General features: G+C 38.9%; 1 protein-coding gene across 2 annotated transcripts in view; it reads right to left on the bottom strand.

Moving 5' to 3' along the window:
* The window catches only part of C9 (complement C9), a 65,621-nt gene that overhangs the window by 6,037 nt on the left and 33,204 nt on the right, over positions 1 to 26,380 (bottom strand). For both annotated transcript variants that reach the window (XM_068990503.1, XM_068990504.1), the window contains 4 exons: positions 22,213 to 22,488; positions 13,129 to 13,369; positions 10,220 to 10,345; positions 7,684 to 7,862 (listed from right to left, as the gene is read on the bottom strand). In XM_068990503.1, the coding sequence (XP_068846604.1) occupies positions 7,684 to 7,862; positions 10,220 to 10,345; positions 13,129 to 13,369; positions 22,213 to 22,488 (822 nt within the window). The remainder of the gene's footprint in view (positions 1 to 7,683; positions 7,863 to 10,219; positions 10,346 to 13,128; positions 13,370 to 22,212; positions 22,489 to 26,380) is intronic.

Raw genomic sequence — 26,380 nt, 5'->3', positions numbered from 1 at the left:
AGGAGCCTGGTGGGCTGCAGTCCACAGGGTCGCTAAGAGTTGGGCACGACTGAGCGACTTCACTTTCACTTTTCACTTTCCTGCATTGGAAAAGGAAATGGCAATCCACTCCAGTGTTCTTGCCTGGAGAATCCCAGGGACGGCAGAGCCTGGTGGGCTGCCACCTATGGGGTCGCACAGAGTCGGACACGACTGAAGCGACTTAGCAGCAGCAGCAGCAGCAGCAGCAGTAATATAGTGCAGAGTTTAAAAAATAATTCTTACACTAATGTTACATACATAACACAGATAGAATATATAGACTTATGTTTTATAAATCTATATAAACCATATACGGGCTTCCCAGGTGGCACTAGTGGTAAAGAACCCACCTGCCAATGCAGGAGACATAAGAGACTTGGGTTCAATCCCTGGATTGGGAAGATCCCCTGGAGGAGAGCATGACAACCCACTCCAGTAATCTTGCCTGGAGAATCCCATGGACTGAGGAGCCTGGCAGGGTACAGTCCATAGCATTGCAAATGAGACCCTTTGGTGGCATAGTACTTTGAAATGAGATAGCAAAATTTAGAAGAAATTAGAATCTAAAGATTCAAGAAAGATGAGATTAAAAAATATACCACAAATTCCTGCAGAAGAGTAATGATAGATTAAATAATGTTAACCAATCCGTTTTCTGAGGACAATGAGAAAAGCTGAACAAGTAAATAAAAGTGAAGTTTAAAAATCCACTTGAAGACCCTGGAGAACTAACAAGATAACAAAATATGACTAGGCTAAGACCAGGGAGGTGGTGGAAGTTCAGTGAGGTGAGATCAGTACTTTTGGGTTAACAGTCTCCTTGACACATTTCTTAAATCAGGAAGAGGAGCTAAGAGGTAGGGCAGCATGTTACTGGGCTGGGAAAAAGATTGGAATTCAGAAACAACAAAGGTAAACAAGTTGTGTTTTTGGCTGAGACTCAAGGACCAGAGCCCTAGAAGTAAGCGGGAATTGGAACTGAGGAAGCCCTGGCAAAGAATGCAGCCAGTTTAAACATAATCCTGAGTTAGTACCCCAGAAACTTTAAAAATATACATATGTATTTTCTTTGGAAGAAAATAGAATCACCTCAAGCCTCAAGCTACTCTGATAGAATCCCTGGCAATATGGGAGATATGAGTTGGATATCTGGTCAGGGAACTAAGATTCCACATGCCATGGGGCAACTAAGCTTTTGTGCCTCAGTTACAGAGAAGCCCTCATACCACAACGAAAGTTCCTGCATGCTGCAACTGAGACTTGACACAGCCCAAAATAAGTAAATAAAAAATAAATTAAAAAACTAGAAAAGGGACTTCCCTGGTGGTCCGAGCTTCTACTGCAGGAAATGCAGGTTTGATCCCTGATTGGGGAACAAAGATCCCCACATGCCACGTGGCACAGCCAATAAAAACAAACTAACAAAAAAGAATGCCACTGGAGGGTGAAAGTCCTCCAGTGAAAGAAGACATCTGTAACACTGTTATAGGAGAATAGGCTTATATCCTGAATACATGAACTTCTACAAAGTCCCCACAACTGTCCCTCAGTGGAGTCTTTTATGAATTAGCATGTAGGATTCAGATTCCAACTCTGACATATTTAATTGGAAGAAAGAAACCTCTTAACAGTGTTGCCACATTAGCACAAACAGCATAAGTATGTGGTGGAGTTATTTTGATTTTCACGAAAAGAAATCCATCTTGTTTTTACCCTTCAAAGGAAAGTCAAGGCCAGAGAACTGAAGATACAGGATTAGAGGGTCACAGAGAAAATACAGTTTGGATGAAATTCATAAACAGTGTTCAAAGAGATAAGAAGGAAGGACGCGCAATGGTAAATAGTTTCAGAGGAGCCCCTGGAGTCAAGAATCCCAAAAGAAGACAAAGAACAATGAAAATGCACTTCTTGAAGTTTAAGAGCCGCATTTTTTCCCTCCGATGAACTTTGGCCTTCTGTTAAGTAAGAAAACCGTTTTCATTGTTCTCCCATACTAGCTAACTGTTCTCTTTCTATCATTTTCAGTAGACGTTTCTTTCTCCCAAGTAAAGATGCCATAGTGAAAATCTGAATCCTACTGCTAATTCATAAAAATTATGAATTTTCAGTAGATGTAATCTATCATGTGACATGCTTAAAATACAATGAATTCACAATACAGTTTGATATTAACTACACTTAAGTTTCTTGATGTCCACTTAATGAAACTATATGAACCAAATGTAGTTTGTTGAAAAAGTGTTTTGTTTTAAACTGCTATACAAGGGAGTCAGGGATGATGTCACTATAACTGTAATGACTATAGTGTAGAACATTGGTACCACAGCTCTTTAAAATTCTTCTGATGTTTTTTAACATCTGGTGCATCATGCTAAGAGTTGCATGATAAACAAAAATGGTAGATCAATTGATTCATTCTTACTCAAAGTTGCTCCAGAAAGAGCTTAATAGAACTTGATATGTGGGTGGATAAGAGCTGCTGAGGGAAATGAGGGAAAGGAGAATTGAGAATGCATGGCAAAGGCAAGATGAAGGCAAAAGCAACAAAAAATGCACAAAAGTCATGCAGGAAGACCCATCAGTGCACAAGGTGAGTCATAAATTTGGTTATATTTTTGCAAGTTGAATAAGACAACTGGATTTTAAATTACATGCATGTAAGAAAAGCTCACTTGATTCCCAAGAGAAACAAAATGAACTTGAAACTGAGAATGAACAGTGATATCTCCCATGCGTTCTCATAAAGGGGACGTTGTATTATGTAATATCCTTTCAGTAAATAAAGCAAGCATAAATTAGGTTTTATAATGCAAAAATAAAACTCTGCAGGAAGTCAGTATGCTATATGCTACCTATGCTGATCGATCTCTACTACTACTGCTCTGGAGGAAATCATAAACTTTATATCTCTCAGGCAATCCTTACTAAATGTAATTTCGCTCAGTTGACATTTTAATAACTAGTTTGTGGCAGTAAGCTAAAGAAACCAAAGTTCAGGTATTCTATTGAGGCAAAATGTAGGGCCGTTTATGTTAACGTTCAGGCAAGAGGGAAATGGGAATAGTATATTTTCATGAAAGCCGAAGACTATGACAAAACCAGTACTGGAAGGGTGACCTAGCTTATCTCCTCTTCAGAGAAGGGCTGAAGGACAATTCTTGGGCTGGGCCAAGACACTCAAGTGTCTTGGCCACAAACAAAAGGGTAATCAAAGTGACAGTATTATACTTAATAAGCATGGTCATAGTTACTTTAGTGTGGAAAATAAATATAAATAAAACCAAGTGCTTTGCTTAGAAAATCTCAGTAACATATTTAAGCAGCTTTTAATTTAGACTGATGTAACTTCCTCATGTTTCCTCCAAGAGAAACTCTTTGCAACATAAACACCTAGATAATTGATGTAGATTGCTGCTGCTGCTGCTACTGCTGCTGCCTACAGAGAATTAAATATAAACCAGTTTAACATGGGTAGGGAGGGGCTTTTTCCATTTTTTGCATAATTGAATAGAAAGGCCAATTATTTTATTATGGTTATCCCAGTATTTGGACATGTCATAATACACAGACTATTGTCAATTACCAAAGAATAAATCCATGACTATAGATTGTTCAGTTATCTCGTGGAAATGCCAGTTAACCAAAGGACCTTACATTTAAAAGAGCAAAATAACTTGGAATCTATTTCAAGATTAAATTAAGCTTTATCTCAGGTCTCTTTAGAGGTTTAAAAGCCATACAGAGTCAAAAAGTTCATATTATTTTCCTATTTTCTGAATTTCTTCTCTAATAAGATGAATTTAAGAAATGTTTCATGGTGGACTCACTATGGTTGACTTTTTCTCAGGGAGAACATTAATATGAAAAATCCAAGCTTCCAATTCTTGAAGAAAGAAACATGCAGATATTTTAGATAAAATGCTTGAGTGAAAGTGAAAGTCACTCAGTCACGTCTGACTCTTTGTGACCCCATGGACTATACAGTCCGTGGAATATTCAAGGCCAGAATACCGGAGTGGGTAGCTTTTCCCTTCTCCAGGGGATCTTCCCAATCGAGGGATCAAATCCAGGTCTCCCACACTGCAGGTGGATTCCTTACCAACTGAGCTATCAGGAAGATGAAATGCCTACTAGTCTAAAAATATGGGAGTCAATCGTTGTCCTTAAAAATAGAATAAACTGTATTTTGCATCCAGCCAGTAGTACTGAGCCAACAGAGCTGATGAATGTCTTTGAATAATTCTAGTAAATTCAGCAGTAAGTCTTCAGCAGATACTTTATTGACTTGAGATTTAAAAAATCAGCAGCTCTAGGATATTCTGGAGTGTGATGTCAAGTAGGCCTTAGGAAACATTACTACAAACAAAGCCATTGGAGATGATGGAATTCCAGCTGAACTATTTAAAATCCCAAAGATGATGCTGTTAAAGTGCTGCACTCAATACGTCAGCAAAATTGGAAAACTCAGCAGTGGCCACAGGAGTAGAAAAGGTCAGTTTTCATTCCAAACCCAAAGAAGGGTAGTGCAAAAAAAAAAAGTTCAGACTACTGTGCAATTGCTCTCATCTCACATGCTAGCAAGGCTATGGTCAAAATCCTTCAAGCCAGGCTTCAGCAGTACATGAAGTGAGAACTTCCAGATGTGCAAGCTGGATTTCAAAGAGGCAGAGGAACCAGAGATCAAATTGCTGACACTTGTTGGATCATGTAGAAAGCAAGGGCGTTCCAGAAAAACATCTTCTTCTGCTTCTTTGACTATGTATAGCCTTTGTGTGGATCACAACAAACTGGAAAATTCTTAAAGAACTGGTAGTACCAGATCACCTTACCTGTCTTCTGAGAAACCTGTATGCCTGTCAAGAAGCAACAGTTAGAAGTGGACATGGAACAATGGACTGGTTCAATATTGTAAAGAAGTATGACAAGACTGTATTGTGTCATCCTGCTTATTTAACTTATATGCAGAGTACCTCTTACAAAATACCAGACTGGATGACTCACAAGCTGGAATCAAGACTGCCAGTGGGAATATCAGCAACCTCAGATATACAGATGATACCACTCTAATGGCAGAATGTGAAGAACAATTAAGAGAGTCTCTTGATGACAGCAAAAAAGGAGAGTAAAAAAGCTGGCTTGAAACTCAATATGAGAAAAACTAAGATTATGGCATCTGGTCCCATCACTTAATGGCAAGTAGAAGGGGAAAAAGTGGAAGCAGTGACAGATTTTCTTTTATTGGGCTCCAAAATCACTGCAGATGGTGACTGCAGCCATGAAATTAAAAGATACTTGCTCCTTGGAAGGAAAGCTATGACAAACCTAGATAGCATATTAAAAAGCAGAGACGTCACTTTAGCCACAAATGTCCATAGAGTCAAAGCTATGGTTTTCCCAGTAGTCATGTATGGATGTGAGAGCTGGACCATAAAGAAGGCTGAGTGTCGAAAAATTGATGTTTTCAAACTGTGGTGCTGGAGAAGACTCTTGAAACTCCCTTGGAGAGCAAGGAAATCAAACCAGTCAATCCTGAAGGAAATCAATCCTGAATATTCACTGGAAGGACTGATGTTGTAACTCCAATACTTTGGTCATCTAATGTGATCAGCCAGCTCATTGGGAAAGATCCTGATGCTAGAAAAGATTGAAAGCAGAACGGGAAGCGGGTGGTAGAAGATGAGATGGTTGGATAGCATCACTGACTCAACGGACGTGAAACTGAGCAAATTCCAGGCGATAATGAAGGACAGAGGAGCCTGGCATGCTGCAGTCCATAGGGTTGCAGAGTTGGACAGGACTCAGTGACTGAACAACAACAATAGAATATGATAAATTATTATTAAGACCTCCTCAGAGAACAATCTTGGATCCATACAAGAACAGTTGAACTTTGCAGAGATGAGAAGACAAGTCACTTTTGATGTCCTTCTGAATGTAAGGGTAGCGCAGTGGGAAAGACTTTGTCTGCCAATGCAGGAGACACAAGAGACAGGTTTGATCCCTAGGTTGGGAAGTTCCCCTGGAGGAGGAAATGGCAACTTGTTGCAGTATTCTTGCCTGGAGAATTCCATGGACAGTGGAGTCTGGTGGACTACAGTCCATAGGGTCACAGAGTCAGACAAGACTGAGCATGCATGAATGCATGAACTGAATGTAAACTTCTATCTAAATCAATTCTTTTCTTGTTTGTTTGGCACTTGGCTTGTAGGATCTTAGTTCCTGCACCAGAGATCAGACGTAGGCCCTTGGCAGTGAAAGTACAGAGTTCTAACCTACTAGATCACCAGGGAATTCTCAACCAATTATTTTCCTGTTTAAGATCTGAAAGATTTATTTCACTGAGTTCAAGATAATGAGTATAAATATTTTTTAAATATGACGAAATAAAAGTGGACTCTTGTGATTTTAATTTTGGTTAGCTTTTTTCTTCTCTTTATCCTAGCTTTTGAACAAAATATTTGATGTCTTTCATGGATGTGTTTGCACATTTACAACTGGCTAGATTTTCATAGATTTCCATCATAATTTTGTAGTTTCTGAGTTTCTCAATCACATAAATGAGATAGCTTTGGTAGTTTCATTCCCTTTAAAGGCAGTAATGAAGAATGAAGAAACCCAATTCTCCTAGCAAAAATGTCAACATGTTTATAGCTCAAGTTAATAAAATGGAAGTATGGGTTAATCAAAGATAAATTTGACCTGAGGGAAGAAAATTGTGAAACTGACAGGGAAAAAGAGCTCAGACAGTCACGAATCTGCCTTCAAAGCAGGAGACCTGGGTTTGATTCCTAGGTTGGGAAGATTCCCTGGAGAAGGGAATGGCTACCCACTCAAGTATTCTTACCTGGAGAATCCCATGGACAGAGGAGACTAGTGGGTTACAGTCCATGGGGCTGCAAAGAGTCAGGACTGAGCAACTAAAACTTTTACTTTTCACTTTCATAGAAGAAAGTAGGAAAAATACTTTCTAACAATAGCAGGAACAAAATAAGCAGTAAAGGAAAACACATACCTTTTTAGTTAGCTTGGGGAGAGAATGATGAGGCTAAATAACATTGTCAGTTATATTTTTTATTAATAGTTATAATGCCATTTTTTCCCCTTAGGAATAAGCACCAGACTGTAAAGTCCCAAAAAGTTTATAAACTGAAGACTATTATGATCAAGAAACAAAAAGGAAAGGATTTCCTAACCATGAGAATTTCTCATCCTTGGTCTTACTTTCTGAGGACTTATGAACTTTTCTTTTACACAGGCCCTTGATAAATATAATTCTATGTTGAAAAGGGTGGTATGATGTCACCTGAAGGCAAGGAACAACCAGCGCAGATGGAAGGGAACTGACAATTCCTGGGCAACTATTTTGTACCAATCTGTGCCTAGTCTCTATATAAGCAATCATACTAAGTCTTCAAAGTAAACACGGAGCCCTGGAGAACTCAGCATTGCAGAAGTCAGAAAAAACAACACATCTAGAGAGGAACAGACACTGAGCCTCAGTCTGCGAGGGTCTGATGCCCCTTCCGCACCTTTCTTCTATGCCCTGCTGCTTTCAGGGATGGGGTGTGAGTGAGTGACTCAGATACTCACATGTCTTTCAGATGAAGTTCCATTTAGTCAGAAAATGACAAAATCTTCTATTAGAAAATAAGTATTTCTTACTTTTTGGCTTATGAGCACCGGAGCATCATTTAAGGAAGAGGCCCAATTTACAAAGTCAGTCACATTAATCATTTTGGCTCCTCTGAGAAGTTTCTCTTTCAGTTCAGTTGCATATTTTCTGGTTCCTCCTCTTATGAATGTAATAACATCGTCGAAGAGGTCAGCCTCTGGCTTCGTTTCTGAGAAGAGAAAGATGACATAAGTAAAGTGTGTATAGTTCTGTGATATTTGATAAATATTTATTGAACCCTTTCACAAGGTATAGCTCTAGTACATTTATTGAATTTTACTTATAAATATTACTTAGGTAATTTGTTCACCCCAAATCTCCAAGGGTAATTTTTACACTTGATCTTAGCCAAAAGGCCAAGAAGAAATCCAAGGATAATTTTTATTAGTAGACAATTATAGATTTCAATCTTTTTAAAGAAAATATAAATGGAATGATATTTAAGATACATTAATAATTGAAATGAACATGAACTTGGGCAAACTCCAGGAGATGGTGAGGGACAGGGAAGCCTGGTGTGCTGTAGTCCATGGGGTCAGAAAGAGTTGGACATGACTGGATGACTGAACACACACAATACAATAATTTAAAGTTCATCACCTAAGCATGGGCACACATGGGGACATGAGTTTTTATTAAAAAAAATAAATTTATTTATTTTTGGCTGCGCTGGGTCTTCGTTGCTGTATGGGCGTTCCCTAGTTGTGATGAGCAGAGGCTAATGTCCAGTTGCAATGCATGAGCTTCTGATTGCAGTGGCTTCTCTTGTTGCGGAGAATGGGTCTAGAGCACATGGGCTTCAGCAGTTGTGGTGCATAGGCTTAGTTGCCCCACAGCATGTGAAGTCTTCCCAGACCAGGAATCGAACCCACATCCTCTGCACTGGTGGGTGGATTCTGAACTACTGGACCACCAGGGAAGTCCAACACGAACCTGGATTGCATGCATTTTTTGTTGAAGCCTTACCTTCATAATTATATTTTATATAAATTTGCATTGACTATTTTAATATTATAAAATATCAAAGAATATGAAAAAAGAATAAATAAACACAATTTTTTCCACCACATTTTTTGCATATTTCTCCCTCAGTCTCTCCCAGACCAAAGCACTTTAAAAAAGATTTGGGTGAATCATTTAGAGCTGTGAATTTTTTGAACTAAAAATCTAATTCCAAGATGATATTTTCATCCTTCCTTATTTTTATAGATGAGAAAACTGAACCTCAGAGGCAGGGAGTGACTAGCCCAAGACCACACAGCAAGCTTCAGGGTCAAATTTTGAAATTATGACATCTGATGGCAAAGTCAGCTTTCTTCTCACTTCGGCGGTAGTTTCCATTCATGACCACATGCTTGTGACTGGTATGCTTTTAAAAATATTAGGTGTTCCTCTCCTCTATTTCTCCACTATCAGCTGACTCTTTAAAGGTGAATCTTAGGCATGTGCATTTCTGAGAATGTCCTCAAGTATTTCTAGTCAGAATGAAAAATTGAGAACTCCAGTACCACTCTTGATTATAAATCTGCCAATGATTAGCAACATAGGTAATATTTATACCAAGCAATTTATATTTCTTAAAAAAGTTATGTACTGACTTAATGTTAAGGATGGATTAGGGATTTTCCCATTTTCACCCAGTTTTATTGAGATATAATTGACATACAACACTTTGTAAGTTTAAGGTGGACAACATAATGACTTGACATACATATATATATATATTACAAAATGATTGTCACAAAGTTTAGTTAGCACATATCACCTCATATGGTTACAAAAATGATTTTTTCCTTATGATGGGACCTTTTAGGATCTATTCTCTTAGTGACTTTCAAACATATCACACAGCAGTGTTGACTAGAGTCATCATGTTGTATATTACATCCACAGTATGTGTTTATCTTATAACTGGGAGTTTGTACTTTTTGACCAGGTGGGTGAGGATGAATTAGGGATTTTGAGTCAGGTGGAAAATTAGGGTGTTAAGGAGATGGCTTTGGCCTTCTCCTCTCTTGATGGACACAGACAGCACCTCCTCTAGGCCATTCAGAAGCTTTGTTAAAATTAGGGGAAAATAAAGAAAACTTTCCTCAAGATATTTTTCTACTATTGGTATTCTACCATTGTCACGGTAAATCTACAAATCTACAATGACCACCACCAGAGCTGTGCACTTCAGGGCTCAGCCACTGAATATATGTCCCCAGGTTACTTGTGTTTATAGCCATTTGGGAAACACTATAAAGATAAAATAGTTTTGGGGAATTTCCTGGCAGTCCAGTGGTGAGAACTATATGCTTTTACAACCAAGGGCCCACGTTTGATCTCTGGCCTGAGAACTAAGATCCCACAAGCTAGTGTGGCTCAGCCAAGAAAAAAAAAATGTAAAATAGCTTTAAACACTTTTAGGTTTTTGTTTTGTTTTTAAATAAAGAGGAGAGACAATAAACAAGACTCATATGACAGGGCAGTTTTCATGGACATTTCTTCCTTCTTTTAACCCTAAAGTTAAATCATACTTACCCATTTGACCCATACCCTTCTTTGAGCAATGTTTTGAATCAACATTTCCTGTAACTTCAACTCCAGCCTTCAGAGACAAATCCAGATCAAACCCGAGGCATCTCTGTACGTCCCTCACTTCAATACCTGTTTAATATATTTAGTTGGAAATTATTCGATAATATCTATCAATATCATCAATAAATTTCAATGTTAGTATTTTGTAAGAAACATACTGACTTAGATTCTTAGACATTATTTCTGAACTCAACTGTAAGGTTATATCTGCCCCACTTTGCCCTCATACTAGAATCTAGTGGTCTCCTTTGACTTTGCTTGTGAACTTAATGGTAAAGGACAAATATATTTACTGCTTGTGAAAAAGGACATGAGTCAGACCAGGGTGGTTATTGTGAAGACCTTTATCTCTAACACCATACAAGGGAGACAATGTCTAACATGTACTGAATGATTATGTGCCCAGCATCATTCTAAGTATTTTGTGGAATTGACTAACTTAATCCTCACATTAACCTCTTGAGGTAAGCTTTATCATTATCCTCATTTTACAGATGAGGATACAGAATCATGAAACAGTTAAGGAACCTGCTTTGGGCAGATGATTTAAATACAAGACACTTTGTTCTAGTCCTGTGAATACTCTTTAGTAGACACTGGTCATGGGAGCTGACTCACTGTGGTGTGTGGATGCTCCAGTGATAAGGAAGAAAAATCCTAATATTTACTTGAGTAGATAGGAAATTATTTCTTTAAGAGTAACTGCCCAGGCCTCAGCTCATTGACCCTATAGTTTTTGCTCTTATTTATCATTTCTGATCACACACACGTATATAAACATGTAGTTGTTTGTCCTGGAAGCCAAAATACTTTATGAAAAAAGAAAGGGATAGGCTAAGTTAATCCCATGGTGGATTAGAATCTCAAAGTGAGATTTAGAAGTAGATATCTGGGGTATTGAGTCATTCGTTCATTCAGCAAGTGTCTTTGGTGTACCCGTAATTATTGAGAATTTAAGAAATGTTCTGTGGAATTTTCAATGGGAAAGGAGGAAGGAGAATAAAAATGGAAGGCAATGCTAGAAATTCAGAATACTAAATGTCCAACCTTAACCCAAGAAACATGAGAATTCTCAGATGAGGCTGAAAATACCTAAGTGAACCCAAAGCTTAGATTCTCTACCTCAGCTGTGGACCTTTCCATGACTAGACAGAGTCTGGACATCCCACACTGAGGTGGAGGATGTGACTTGGTCCGTGGATGCGGCAAAGTGGAAAAGTAAGAAGAGTGATTCGCTCTTCAAAGACCCAGGGTTGACCTAATCATCTTTGTCTACTAAGGCCAGAAGGTACACAGATGTAAGTAGGTGGCTCTGAGTTATCCATGATGAAAGATTTCAACCTGTGGGGTTTTTCACCAAAGCAACTCTTAGCCTGAAGGGCTCTTTGTGATTTGATCTCACTTCTCTTCTGACTTTCAGGTTATTTAAGACACATCCCTTTTGTGCCCCTTCCCCACATGATATCTATCAATATAGCCTACCAGTCAGGGCTCCTAGAGACCTATTTATACCATCTCTCGGGAACAGCCTTGGGAGGCAGTATAAGCCAAGGAGCATCATGCTCCACTTCCCCTGGCAATGCTTCTACTGGTCCAAGACCGAGGCATCAAAAGCAATTGGTTCTGGCCATTCATATTTGTTTCATCTACAAAATGTTTATCCACTGTGGGTACAGGTCAGGCTTCAGGATCAGAACTGAACCCCCCTTTTATTTTCACTTGACACAGCCAGAGGCTAAGGATAAGAAGCTGTGGAAGTGGTTTTGGCAACATTTCCTTCGCTAAGAGATCCATCCCAAAACTTTGAGAACAGAGAAAGGAGATAGGCTGACATCTATCACCTCTTTAAAGAGTATTGTAATTAGCCATAATTACCCACAAAATCAATAATTAAAACTTATTAACATAGAAAATTTGCATTTAGTTTATTTTTAAAAGGCTTTGAGGAAGTCTTTAGGCTAGGATTTTAATTAAGTAGCTCACAGACCTATTCTGTACATGTGGCAGACACTGATGATCAATAAGAGTCTTTTCTATGATTTCAGCTGTGGTCAGAAACCTACTCAATATGGACCCAATTCAACTACCACTCTATGGTTAGAACTGTCATCATATAAAGTAAAACTAATTTTCCACTCTTGTTTAGACTTATATGTTGTTACCAGTGCTTCTTCCTTCCACTCTGGGAGAAACTTTATAACATTTCCTTTCCACTTCTCAAGAATACTTTGAAGATAACTGGCACACATATAACTGAACCAGTCTACAGATTAAGCAAGAGGTTATATAAACGGTGTCTCTTGTACTTTCTTTTCCCTTGTAAATAGTGCTGTGGACTGTGCTAAGTCGCTTCAGTCAGGTCCGACTCTGTGACCCCACGGACTGTAGCCCACCAAGCTCCTCTGTTCTTGGGATTCTCTAGGCAAGAATACTGGAGTGGGTTGCCATGCCTTCCTTAGGTCTATTCCCAACCCAGGGATAGAAGCCGTATCTCTTAGGTCTCCTGCATTGGCGGTGGGTACTTTACCACTAGCCCCACCTGGGAAGCCCTTTGTAAATAGCGCTTCACTAAAAGCAGCATCACTAAATAACATTATATTGCAATACAAATTTGTGCATTTCTCAGTAGCCTTGCTGAGTAGTACATGGCCAAATGATCTTGTCTGAGGTGGAAGTCAACTTGCTGTTTGATAGGATTTTAGAGGCCAAAAGGCAGGAAAAGAATTTTTTCAAAGAAGCAGGTTATAGAACTCTACCACTATTTTTAGTGCTAACCACCGGAAGAGGTTAGTGCTAGAAACAGTGGTTGATTCAAACAACATTGGAAGCTAGAGCTCTATTTCTCAGTATACCTTTCTGCTCCATGGACTTTTTATCCAAAACATATATTAGTTCATAGAGTCCTCCAAGAGACCCAGAGCTACTGTAGTGGGTTCCATAGGTTTCCAAAAATGCAAAATATTCCCCCTTTTCATAAGCAGTCGGCAGAGCATTTATAGAATCCAAGAAAGTTGTTTGCAGCATGACATCCCGACTTCTCATCACAAATCTTCCCAGGTGAACTTTTCCTTTTACATGCAGAAACATTTTTTCCTTTATTGCGGAGCAGAAGAAAAGAAACATGAATTTTATCACCCTTATTTCAAATGCAAAACTCACAAAATTTAGAATTTCCATAGTCAATATGCTTTTTAGCCATGACAACAAGGTAACGCTTTAACCCATTTGAATGACAAAATTAAAACCCTATCAGAAGTGTTGATGAAGATGTACAGAAAATAGAACTCTCATGCTTTGCTGGTGGAAGGGTAAATGGTACAATCACTTTGGAGAACTGTTTGGCAGTTTCTAAAAATAGTCGACACTCCCATGGCCAGCAAATTCATTTCTACATAAGATCAGTAAGAGCAGTTCACAAAAAGATCTGTAAGAGGCTTTTATAGCAACTTGGATCAGAATAGCTTAAAATGGAAAATGACAAATGTCCACTGCCAGGAGAGTAAATAGACAAATTGCAGTCTATTCACACAGAAGAATACTAGTCAGCAATAAAGGGAATGAACTACTGTTACAGGCAACAATACAAATAAATCTCAAAAATATTTTCCTGAGTGAAATATACACCAAAGAGTTTATACTGTATGTGTGCGTGTGTATATGGTTGTTTCAGTCATGTCCAGCTCTTTGCAACCCTATGGACTAAAGCCTGCAAGGCTCCTCTGTCCATGGGGTTTTCCAGGCAAGAATACTGCAGTGGTTGTCATACCCTCCTCCAGGGGATCTTCCCAACCCAGAGACTGAACCTGTCTCTTACGCTCCTGTGTTGGCAGGAGAGTTCTTTACCACCAGTGACACCTTGACTCTATTGTATTTTTATAAAGTTCTAGAATAGGTGAAACTAAGCTGTGGTCAGAGAAATCTGGTCAGCAGTTGCCTCCTAGGTGGTAGGGGATTGATTCAAAGGGCACGAGGGAATTTTCTTGAGGTGATGGAAATATTTTGCATTTGTTTGAGGAGGTGGTTACAAAGGTGGATATAACAGTCAAAACTCATGGAACTAAATGAAATAAAATATTTTCATTTTATTTTATGTAAATTATACCTCACTAAGGCGATGGCACCCCACTCCAGTACTCTTGCCTGGAAAAACCCATGGATGGAGGAGCCTGGTGGGCTGCAGTCCATGGGGTCGCTGAGAGTCAGACACAACTGAGCGACTTCACTTTCACTTTTCACTTTCATGCATTGGAGAAGGAAATGGCAACCCACTCCAGTGTTCTTGCCTGGAGAATCCCAGGGACGGGGGAGACTGGTGGGCTGCCGTCTCTGGGGTCGCACAGAGTCGGACACGACTGAAGTGACTTAGCAGCAAGGTGACTTAAAATGTTAACAATAGAAGGATATGTAGACATTATATATGAAGCCCAATCTTATTTTACATACAAGGAAACTGGGATACAAAGATATCAAATTATTTTCCCCAAATCTGTGGCAAAGATTGGTACTGAAAACCTGGGTCTCAGGCCTTTCTGTGCCTTCTCCTAAGTCCTCTGAATCTTTGATAACAGGGAAAGACAGACAATATTTGAAGAAGTAGTATTCAAGTCAATCTAAACACCTCAGCACTTAAATGTTCTCAGGGATGATGGCTTACATTTCCCAAGGAAAACTGGGGCAGCGACAAAGAGCTATGTGTGATCAATGCTATAGACTGTCCTAGGCAAAATTAAACCACAAGTGAGATCTTATGATTTTGTGGAAGGTTCTTTTAAAATTTTCCTGCTGTAGCTGTGGTGAACACCTGTTGATTGCATAGGAGTTTAAAACATTTTATTTTTATTTTTTAAAGGTGAATCTTGGTATGTATGAACATCACAGCAAATTTTTTGTTTTAGAAGCACAACTGTTTACACTGCGGGACTTAACTTCAACTGATACTGGGTGATTCAGTATCTAACAAGAATCTTGAAGAAACTTATTCCATATTTATATGTTTTCTATTTGGTGAATTGCATAATCATTCTTAACAGAATCTCAAAGATGCACAAAACATATTTGAAATTCTTTTCATTTGCTGAAATTGAGAGGTGTATCTTGTCAGAAAGACATTATATTCTTTGGTTCAGCTTATGTTAGAAATAGATCTTAGATCATTCCCATCCAAATCCATTCTTGTTTCTTCCATCTTAAGGGAATAAAAATAATTTCTTGGTTTTACTTGTCTGATCACTTGCTATCCATTTCTTCGCCCTCATTGTGTTTAGTCTCTTAGTCATGTCCGACTCTTAGTGACTCCATGGACTGTAGACCACCAGCCTCCTCTGTCCATGAGGATTCTCCAGGCAAGAATTCTGGAGTGGCTGCCATGCCTTCTTCCAGGGATCTTCCCAACCCAGATATTGAACCCAGGTCTCCTGCATTGTGGGCTGATTCTTTACCATCTGAGCCACCAGGGAAGCTCAAGAATACTGGAGTGGGTATTCTACCTTCTCCAGGAAATCTCCCCAACCCAGTAATTGAACCTGCATTCAGACCTGAATGCATTCAAACCTGAATGCAGGGGTCTCCTGCATTGCAGGCAGATTCCTTACCAGATGAGCTACCAGGGAAGCCCAGTTAGAAGCAAAATTCCTTTAAAGAGTTTTCTAGTCTGGTTGTTTCCATTTCTTCTCTTCCCATTTTCTCTTAAATTCAACCCAGTCATGCTGCTGCCCTCTCCACTCCCAACAAAACTTCTCTTTTATTCAAAACCTCTTCTGAAGGTGCCAGTGATCTTAATAATGCTAAAGCCAGTGGTCACGTCTATATATCCTCTTTCGTATATTAGTACATTTGACACAGTTCATCACTCTTTTCTTTTTTGCCATCTAGAATAGTGCTTCTCAAACAATACAGTATAAATATCTAGAGAATCTTGTCACAATGCAGTTCTGACTCAGTAGTTTTGTTGTAGGGTCTGAGATCCTAACTTCCCAGTGACATTGCTTCTACTGGTCACAGAACACACTCTGAGTAATTAGGTTCTATGGCATTACCCTGGCTACATTCTTCTTTCCTTCACTCCTCATTCCCCAGACCACTTTCTATTGAAGTTTCTTGAGTTTAGTCTTTGATCTTCCCTTTTCTAACCACGCTAATTTTTTAGTGGTCTCGCCAAGGCCTGCAACTTGAAGCACCATCTATATATTTTGTTGTTCAGTTGCTTAATTGTGTCTCACTCTATGGGATCCATGGATTGTAGCACACCAGACTCGGTCTTCCACCATTTCCTACAGTTAGCTCAGATTCATGAGCACTGAGTTGGGGATGCTATCTCATCCTCTGCCACCTACTTCTCCTATTGCACTCAATCTTTCCCAGCGTCAGGGAAATGAGCGGCCTCTTCTCATCAGTTGGCCAAAGTATTGGAGCTTCAACTTTACTAACCATCCTTCCAATGTATGTTCAGGATTGATTTCTTTTAGGATTGACTGGTTTGATCTTCTTGCTGTCTCAAGAGTCATCTGCAGCACCACAATTCCAAAATATCAATTCTTCGGCTCTCAGCCTCCTCTATGGTTGAACTCTCACATCCATACATGACTGCTGGAAAAATCATAGCTTTGACTATATGGACTTTTGTCAGCACAGTGATCTGTCTATGCTGTCTAGGTTTGTCATAGTTTTCCTCCTAAGGAGCAAACGTTTTTTAATTTCATGGCTGCAGTCAAATTCTGCAGTGATTTTGGAGCCCAAGGAAAGATAATCACTTCTCCTTCTTTTCCCCTTCTACTTGCTGTGCAGTGATGGGACCAGATGCCATGATCTTAGCTTTTTCATGTCTAGTTTCAAGCCAGCTTTTTCACTCTCCTTTTCATCCCCATCAAGAAGCTCTTTATTTCCTCTTCACTTTCTGCTCTTACAGTGGTATCATCTGCATATCTGAGGTTGTTGATATTTCTCCTAGCAATCTTGATTCCAGCTTGTGAGTCATCTAGCCCAGCATTTCACATGATGTACTCTGTATATAAGTAAAATAAGCAGGGTGGCAATATATAGCCTTTTTGTACTCCTTTCCCAATTTTGAACCAGTCAGTTGTTCCATGTAAAGTTCTAACTCTTGCTGCTTGACACATATACAGGTTTCTCAGGAGATGGGTAGGGTGGTCTGGTACTCCCAACTATATAAGAATTTCCCACAGTTTGCTGTGATCTACAAGGTCAAAGGCTTTGGCATAGTCAATGAAGGAGAAATAGATGTTTTTGTAGAACTCCCTTGCTTTCTCCATGATCCAATGGATGCTGGCAATTTGATCTCTGGTTCCTCTGCCTCTTTGAAACACAGCTTGTTCATCTGGAATTTCTCAGTTCATGGACTGCTGAAGCCTAGCTTGAAGGGTTTAGTATAACCTTGCTAGCATGTGAAATGAGTGCAATTTTACAGTAGTTTGAACATTCTTTTGCATTGTCCTTCTTTGGGATTGGAATGAAAAATGACATTTTCCAGTACTGTGGCCACTGCTGAGTTTCCTGAATTTGCTGACATACTGAGTACAGCACTTTAACAGCAACATCTTTTAGGAATTGAAATAGCTCAGCTGGAATTCCATCACCTCCACTAGCTTTTTTATAGTAATGTTTCCTAAATCTCACTTGACTTCACACTCCAAGATGTCCAGCCTTAAATGAGTGACAACACCATCTGGGTTATTAAGGCCTTTTTTTTGTATAGTTTTTTTCTGTATTCTTGCCACCTCTTCTTAATCTCTTCTGCTTCTGTTAAATCTTAACCATTTCTGTCCTTTATTGTGCCCACCCTTGCATGAAACGTTCCCTTGATTTCTCCAATTTTCCTGAATAGATCTGTAGTCTTTCCCATTCTATTGTTCTCCTCTATTTCTTTGCATTGTTCACTTAAGAAGGCCTTCTTAGCTCACCTTACTATTCTCTGGAACTCTGCATTCAGTTGGATATATCTTTCCCTTTCTCCTTTGCCTCTATCCTCTCTTCTTTCCTCAGCTTTGTAAAGCCTCCTCAGACAAACAGTTCACCTTCTTGCATTTATTTTCTTTGGAATGGTTTTGGTCACTGGCTCCTGTACAATGTTATGAGCCTCCATCCATAGTTCTTCAGGCACTCTATCAGATCTAATCCCTTGAATCTATTCATCACCTCCACTGTATAATCATAAGGGATTGGATTCAGGTCATACCTGAATGACCTAGTGGTTTTCTCTACTTTCTTCTTTTTAAACCTGAATTTTGCAATAAGAAACTCATGATTTGAGTCACAATCAGCTCCAGGTCTTATTTTTGCTGATTGCATAGAGCTTCTCTATCTTTTGTTGCAAAGAACATAATCTGAATCTGGTACTGACCATCCGGTGATGTCCATGTGTACAGTCATCTCTTGAGTTGCTGGAAAAGGGTGTTTGCTATGACCAGTGTGTTCTCTTGACAAAATTCTGTTAGCCTTTGCCCTGCTTCATTTTGTACTCCGAGGCCAAACTTGCCTGTTTTTCTGGATGTCTCTTGACTTCCTACTTTTGCCTTCTAAACCCCTATGATGAAAGGGAGATCAAACCAAACAATCCTAAAGGAAATCAGTCCTAATTATTCATTGGACAGACTGATGCTGAAACTGAAGCTCCAATACTTTGGCCAACTGATGCAAAGAACTGACTCATTAGAAAAGAACCTGATGTGGGAAAGATTGAAGGCAGGAGGAGAAGGGGATGACAGAGGATGAGATGGTTGGATGGCATCACTGACTCAATGGACATGAGTTTGAGCAAGTTGCAGGAGTTGGTGATGGACAGAGAAGCCTGTCCTGCTGCAGTCCATGGTGTTGCAAAGAGTTGGACATGACTGAGCAACTGAACTGATGATGAAAAGGACATCTGACATTAAGTGTCAGTTCTAAGAAGGCATTGTAGGTCTTCATAGAACCAGTAATCTTCAGTTTCTTTGGCCTTAATGGTTGGGGCACAGACATGGGTTACTGTGATGCTGAATGATTTGCCTTTGAAACAAACTGAGATTATTCTATTGTTTTTGAGATTGTACCCAAGTACTGCATTTCAGACTCTTTTGTTGACTATTTGGTCTACTTCATTTCTACTAAGGGCTTCTTGTCCACAGTAGTAGATATAATGATCATCTGAATTACATTTGCCCATTCCCATCCATTTTAGTTCACTGATTCCTAAGATGTCAATGTTCAATCTTGTTCTCTTCTGTTTGACCACGTCCAATTTATCTTGATTCATTGGACCTACCATTCCTCGTCCTTATGCAATATTAAATCCTATGACTTTAAGCACCATCTATTTATTAACAGCTTGTGATTCCGCTGGTAAAGAATCTGCCTGCAATGTGGGAGACCTGGATTCGATCCCTGTGTTGGGAAGATCCCCTGGAGAAGGGAAAGGCCACCCACTCCAGTATTCTGGCCTGGAGAATTTCGTGGACTGTGTAGTCCATGGGGTCTTAAAGAGTCAGACATGACTGAGCGACTTTCACTTTCTCAAACTTAAAGCTTAATTCCAGACCTCCTTCCCAAATGTCAGACTCATAACATCAACTTACTACTTTATGTCGCCAATGGAATGTCAAATAGACATCTCAAACATAATCTAAAACTTAACTAATGGTCTTCTTCTCCAAACCTGCTCTACCTGAAGTTTTCTCCATCTCAGCTGATAGCAACTCCATTCTTCTGGTTGCTCAGAGCAAAAACTGAGTCATGTTTGAATCTACAACTGTCCTTTTCTGAAATGCCATCATCTCTCACCTAGATTCTTGCAATAGGTTTTAACAAATCTTCTTGCTTTTGCTACTAACTTTCATAATGTTGTCCCAACAATATCCAGAGTAGTCATTTGAAATATATTAAAATATGTCAATCTTCTATTCAAAACATTCCAATGGTCCCTCATGTCACTCACTGAAAAAAATCAAACTCTTATCATAGGCTGTGAGGCCTTTTTTTTTTAATCTGATTCAAGGTAACCTCACTAACTTTTTCTCCTGCTGCTTTTCTTTGGCCCAGTGTGCAAGTATGTTCCCATCTTAGGGACTTGTCTTTAATAGATCCTTCTGCCAGTTATATTTGACTATTTTCTCTCCTTCAAATTTTTATTAAGATCTTATCTTCTCAGTGAAGCCTATCCTAAACTTATTAATTTTTTATTTTAATTTTTTTGTGCTGAGATGGGTTTTCATTGCAGTAAATGTGCTTATCCAGTGTTCTTGCTTAGAGAATCCCAGGGACAGGGGAGCCTAGTAGGCTGTCGTCTCTGGGGTCGCACAGAGTCGGACACTACTGAAGCGACTTAGCAGCAGCAGCAGCAGCAGTTGTGCACAGGATCAGTAGTTGTAGTGTGCAAACTTAGCTGCCCAGTGGCATGTGGATTTTATTTTCTTGACTAGGTAGTGAACCCAAGTTCTTTGCATTAGAAGGGAGATGCTTAATCACTGAACTACCAATGGAGTCCCCTAAGTTTCTTTTTAAATATTGCCATCTGCCCAGGACTCCTAATTGCCTTATGCTACTCTACTCTCTCTTCATTTTATTCTATAGCACCTGTCATTTTTTAAATAGTCTATAGCTTCCCTTTTTTGCTGTTATGCTTATTTTTAATCTATCTATCTTCCCTGCTAAACTTTCAGCTCCATGAGAATAAGAATCTTTGTTAGTTTGGTTCACAAATGTATTCTAAGCACCTAGAACAGTGTCTGGCCACATAGTAAGTCCACAATTAAATAGTTGTTGAATGCCTTCAAGGATTTTCCAACTGCACTCTTTGAGTGAGTGTGCATGTGAATAGAGGCAATGTACTGACCTATAAAAAAACAGTTATATTGTTGCTGGGGATTGGGGGGCAGATGGAGGGAAGGGATAGTTAGGGAGTTTGGGATGGACACGTATACACTGGTTTATTTAAAACGGATAATCAACAAGGACCTAGTGTATAGCACATGGAACTCTGTTCAATGTTATGTGGCAGGGGAATTTGGGGGAGAATGGATACATGTATATACGTATGGTTGAGTCCCTTCACTGTTCACTTGAAGCTATCACAACATTGTTAATAGGCTATACCACAATATAAAAGTTAAAAAAAATTATACAATTAGGCATAATATAAATACTAACAGTGAAGGAGTATTATTTTTTAAGTGGAAGGAGGATACCTAAACAGGTGATTGTGATATCAGAAAAGGGAGAGTGAGCATTTTACCAGCATCATACTGATTACAGAAAGTATATTCTATATTTATCCCAGAGATGAAACAAACCACTACATCTGGATTAAATACTAAAAAACCAAACACATTTTCAAAGTGTCAGATTAAATGTATGATTACAAAGTAAGCAGACAGTTTCATATGCAGTGTATATAATTTCATGGCATTGTTACTTTAGAAATACACTTAACAGTAAGTAGTCATCATTCTAAGACATTGCAATGAATTACCAAAAAATTCCTGAGCATGATTTAATTCTGAAGAAATATAGATTAAATAGCCTGCTACCACAATCTCAGTCAAAAAGAATGTTCTGAATTCTTCTCTCTTTTTTTGGCTGCACCACAGGCATGTAGAATCTTAGCTACCCCTAACGAGGAATCGAACCAATGTCCGTTACAGTGGAAGGACAAAGTCTTAACCACTGTATCACCAGGAGAGTCCCAAAAAGTATGCTCTGAATTCTTAAGATGCTTGTTCTGTTTGTAACCACAAACACTCACATTACTACTAAATTGAAGGGATTTTTCTCCAGTTAACTTTCTTCCTCTAGACCCTCTAGCTACCTACACATTTGAAGATTTGTTGAGTATTATTTTTCTTTATCTTATGAGCACCATCTTTTCTAAAGAATTAAACTTAAAAAAGGATGCTTGGTTAGTTTTCAAAATATTCCATTATATTTTCTATACTAAAGTTTGATCTTACCTTCTTAGCCGAATATGACGACAACAGTCTGTAAATATCCTCTTTGGAATATGTAAATCGAAACATAGCCTCAGCAGCCAACTTGGAAGGACTTGAGACGTTTTTTTGGTCAGAATGTTCTAAATCTATACATTTATGCTTTTCAATTGCTTCAACAGGTGTATATTTTATAGTTAAATCTGCATTAACATTTAATTTCTTCTCTTCAATAATAGTTCTGAGTACCTGGATCTCTTCTTCATGATTTTCAGTTCTGAAATTCTTGTCAACTTTGGTCTAAGAGAAAATATACAAAAAAACCACCCACAATAAATAGAAAAAGACTAAAATCAGGCAATTTATTTGAAGGAGAGTAGAGCAAAGAAGTTAAGAATGAGGGCACAAAAGTGAGACTGCCAGTATTTAAATACAGATTTGATAACCTGGGGAACATTACACAATAACCTCTCTGTGCCCAGTTTGGTTCCTAGTCTATAAAATAGGGATATTCACCACACCTCGCCCAAAGGCTGTTATGAGAAATCAATGAAATAAAGCATATGAAGGGCTTAGAACATAGCAAGCTTTCAAAAGTTAACATATTAATAATTAAAAAGCAAGTTGCATAACAGATCACATGTAAAATATATTCCCATTTGTGTAAAAAAAGAAAAAAATGATAAAGCTAACCTAGATAGCATATTCAAAAGCAGAGACATTACTTTGCCGACTAAGGTCCATCCAGTCAAGGCTATGTTTTTTCCAGTAGTCATGTGTGGATGTGAGAGTTGGACTGTGAAGAAGGCTGAGCACCGAAGAATTGATGCTTTTGAACTGTGGTGTTGGAGAAGACTCTTGAGAGTCCCTTGAACTGCAAGGAGATCCAACCAGTCCATTCTGAAGGAGATCAGTCCTGGGATTTCTTTGGAAGGAATGATGCTAAAGCTGAAACTCCCGTCCTTTGGCCACCTTATGCGAAGAGTTGACTCATTGGAAAGGACCCTGATGCTGGGAGGGATTGGGGGCAGGAGGAGAAGGGGACAACAGAGGATGAGATGGCTGGATGGCATCACCGACTCAATGGACGTGAGCTTGAGTGAACTCTTGGAGTTGGTGACGGACAGAGAGGCCTGGCATATTGTGATTCATGGGGTCGCAAAGAGTTGGACACGACTGAGCTACTGAACTGAACTGAACCCTTCAGAAGCCTTATATGCCAGGCACTGTTTTGAGCATTTTACACATGTTAATTAATTTAAGTAGAAATTTCAAGACTTGAGCCCTGTTCTGCCTCTTAACCTTTTCACTCCACTGCCTAATCGAAAATAAATAAATAAATAAATAAATAAAAATAAAAACTTCTATCTGCATAGAAAATTACTGGAAAAATAGACAACCCACAGAGTGTTCACCCTTTAGAAGGGGAACCGGGAATAGATAGATCTCTGGAGTAGTGGCAGGCTTGCTTTTTTCTTGCATTATCTTTTATGTTGTTTGGACATTTTGATTTTTTTAACCACGCTCATTTTTGCACAAAAAAGACTGAACTAAACAATCTGGTTGTTTGGTTAAAACAACCAGGTTGTTTAGTTAAAACTAATTTAGCTAAAACAACCTAGATGTTTAGTTAGCTGTTTAATTAAAACTTTCTATTAAAACACATGAACTTATTTACAAAACAGACTCACAAAACAGACATAAAAAACAAACTTATGGCTACCAAAGAGGAAAGGATGGGAGAGGGATAAATTAGGAGCTCGGGTTTAACAGATAACACACTACTATATGTAAAATAGATAATCAACAAGGTCTTACTGTATAGCACAAGAAACTATATTTAATATCTTATAATCTATAATAGAAAAGAATTTTAAAAAGAATATATATATATATGTCTGAATCAGCTTTCTGTTCACCAGAAATTAACATAACGCTGTAAATCGACTATACTTCAATAAAACAAAACTTTCTTTGCCAACTTGGTTACTGTCAGGCATCAGTGGGAGAGCTGTTAATCTGGACAATTAAACTCTCTTTCCAGAGGTCCCCTGAAGCAGGCTGCAACTCTTGTCTGGGAAAAGACACTCATCTCTTTAATCAGTGACACAGATGGGACTTCGTAGCATACATTGAGTGACTTTTATACGTGGTGAATGGTAAGGTCTGAATGCGTATGTCTCCCCTTAAATTCACATGTTAAAATCCTAATGCCCAATGGGATGGCATTATTAATAGAAGGTGGGGCCTGTGGAAGGAGCCTTCATGAAAAGATTAGTGCTTTTATAAAAGTGACTCCACAGAACTTCCTAGTCCCTGGAAACCATGTGAGAATACAGCAAGAAGTCTGTAACCCAGAAGAGGGCCCTCACCTGGCCCTGCCAGCACTTTGATCTGAGATGCCAGCTTCCAGGACTGTGAGCAGCAAATTTCTGTTGTTTCAAAGCTACCTGGTCCCTGGTATTTCATTACAGCAACCCAAGAAGACTAAGACAAGAAACTCAAAGTTATCATCTAATGGGAAAGATTGAAATGTATATAATTTTCTTTAAAGGAAAGTGCTCAATGCAAAGGGGAAGAGTAACCTAATCACGTCACTTCCCTGCTTAAAATCTTTGTCTTCCCTGCCTTTGAGATAAAGTCTAAACTAGATTTGTTCCAAGTTAGTCTCTCCCTGTCTAAACTCCAGCCCGCTGATCTCCTGTCCATTTCCACCGTCTATGTTTCCTCCCACCACAGGGCTTTTTTATGTTGTGTTTACTTTCTGGAAACTTCTGTACTTCCCCTGCCTCCTCCACCTTCCCATTACACAAACATTATACACACTCATACACACATACGTACTATATATCCCTTGGTCTGGTGAGTCCCTGCTACTATTTCAAGTCTAGCTTAAACATCACTTCTTTAGGGAGATGTTTCCTCATCCCACCGACTAACAAATCTGTTTCCTATAAGCTCTCATGGTTCTTACAAAATGAAAAACTCTTCCCTTTTATAATTGCTTATTTAATAGACCTTCAGATGGTAAACTCCTAGAAGTCAAGGACTATACCCATCTTACCCACATGCCACTATAGTTTCACCATTTAGTAAACTGCCTGGTGAAAAGTGGATGACAATAAAAAATTTATTAAATTTAATATGCAGCTCCAATATAGCTAACATAACATATGTATTGAGTGCTTACTCTGTGTCAATAGTTGCTAAAAGTATTTTACATAAATGTTTAACTTCCTATCTTTTAATTTCTCAAATTATCCCCATTTTACTGATAAGAAGATAAAGGTTAAAAAAATGCGTCCAAGATCACACAGCTAGGGAGTGGCCCAGTCAGCAATGAAACCCAGGAAGTCTGATTCCAGGGCAGAATTGTTCATTTTTATGTTACACTGCCAAAGAGGGCTTGACAAATTCTCTGTGGTAAATGAAGAAAAGGTTCATGGAAAAGGTTTTCTTGAACATTTGGCCATGAAAAATTAATACATGTATATATTATGCAATAATATTATATGTTATATTAAACTGAATCACTTTACTGTATACCAGAAACTAACACAGCATTGTTAATCAACTATACTTCAATCAACAAAAAGAGAGAGAAATGAATAAATTTCTATTGCTTTGAAATCTAAAGCTAGTAGAAGCAGTTGAAGACAATTCCACTCAGTTTTCCATGCTGACAAGTGCCAAAGCTGAACAAAATGGCACCAGAAAACTATCTCTCCCTAACTCTTCTAGAAGGCTAAGGTCTTCCTAGTTCATTGTCTTCTAATTGGTTGTAGGATTAGAGTGGCGTAATTTGTAGGCTTTGTGCTTACATCTGAATTGGCTAGAAAGGAACTGGCCTGGGGCAAGGATCAACTTAGCAATGTGAAGGACTGCTTGCTGGTATAAAGGAATATTAGTCAGAGTGTCAATTAGAATGTTGAATGGTCCTGTTTCACTATGCTAGGATGGTAGTAGTGAGTAAAGCCTGAAAGTGTGAGGGTTGGGTCATGCCCCAGAAAGCCTAGAGACAAGAGCTAGATTCAGTTCAATTCAGTCACTCAGTCGTGTCCGACTCTTTGCAACCCCATGAATCGCAGCACACCAGGCCTCCCTGTCCATCACCAACTCCCAGAGTTCACTCAGATTAACGTCCATCGAGTCCGTGATGCCATCCAGCCATCTCATCCTCTGCTGTCCCCTT

The sequence above is a fragment of the Capricornis sumatraensis genome, chromosome 18 (genome assembly GCF_032405125.1).
Source record: "Capricornis sumatraensis isolate serow.1 chromosome 18, serow.2, whole genome shotgun sequence".
Taxonomy (NCBI): Eukaryota; Metazoa; Chordata; class Mammalia; order Artiodactyla; family Bovidae; genus Capricornis; species Capricornis sumatraensis.
The sequence above is the reverse complement of the archived record's forward strand: the minus strand, read 5'-3'. Positions and strand labels throughout refer to the sequence as shown.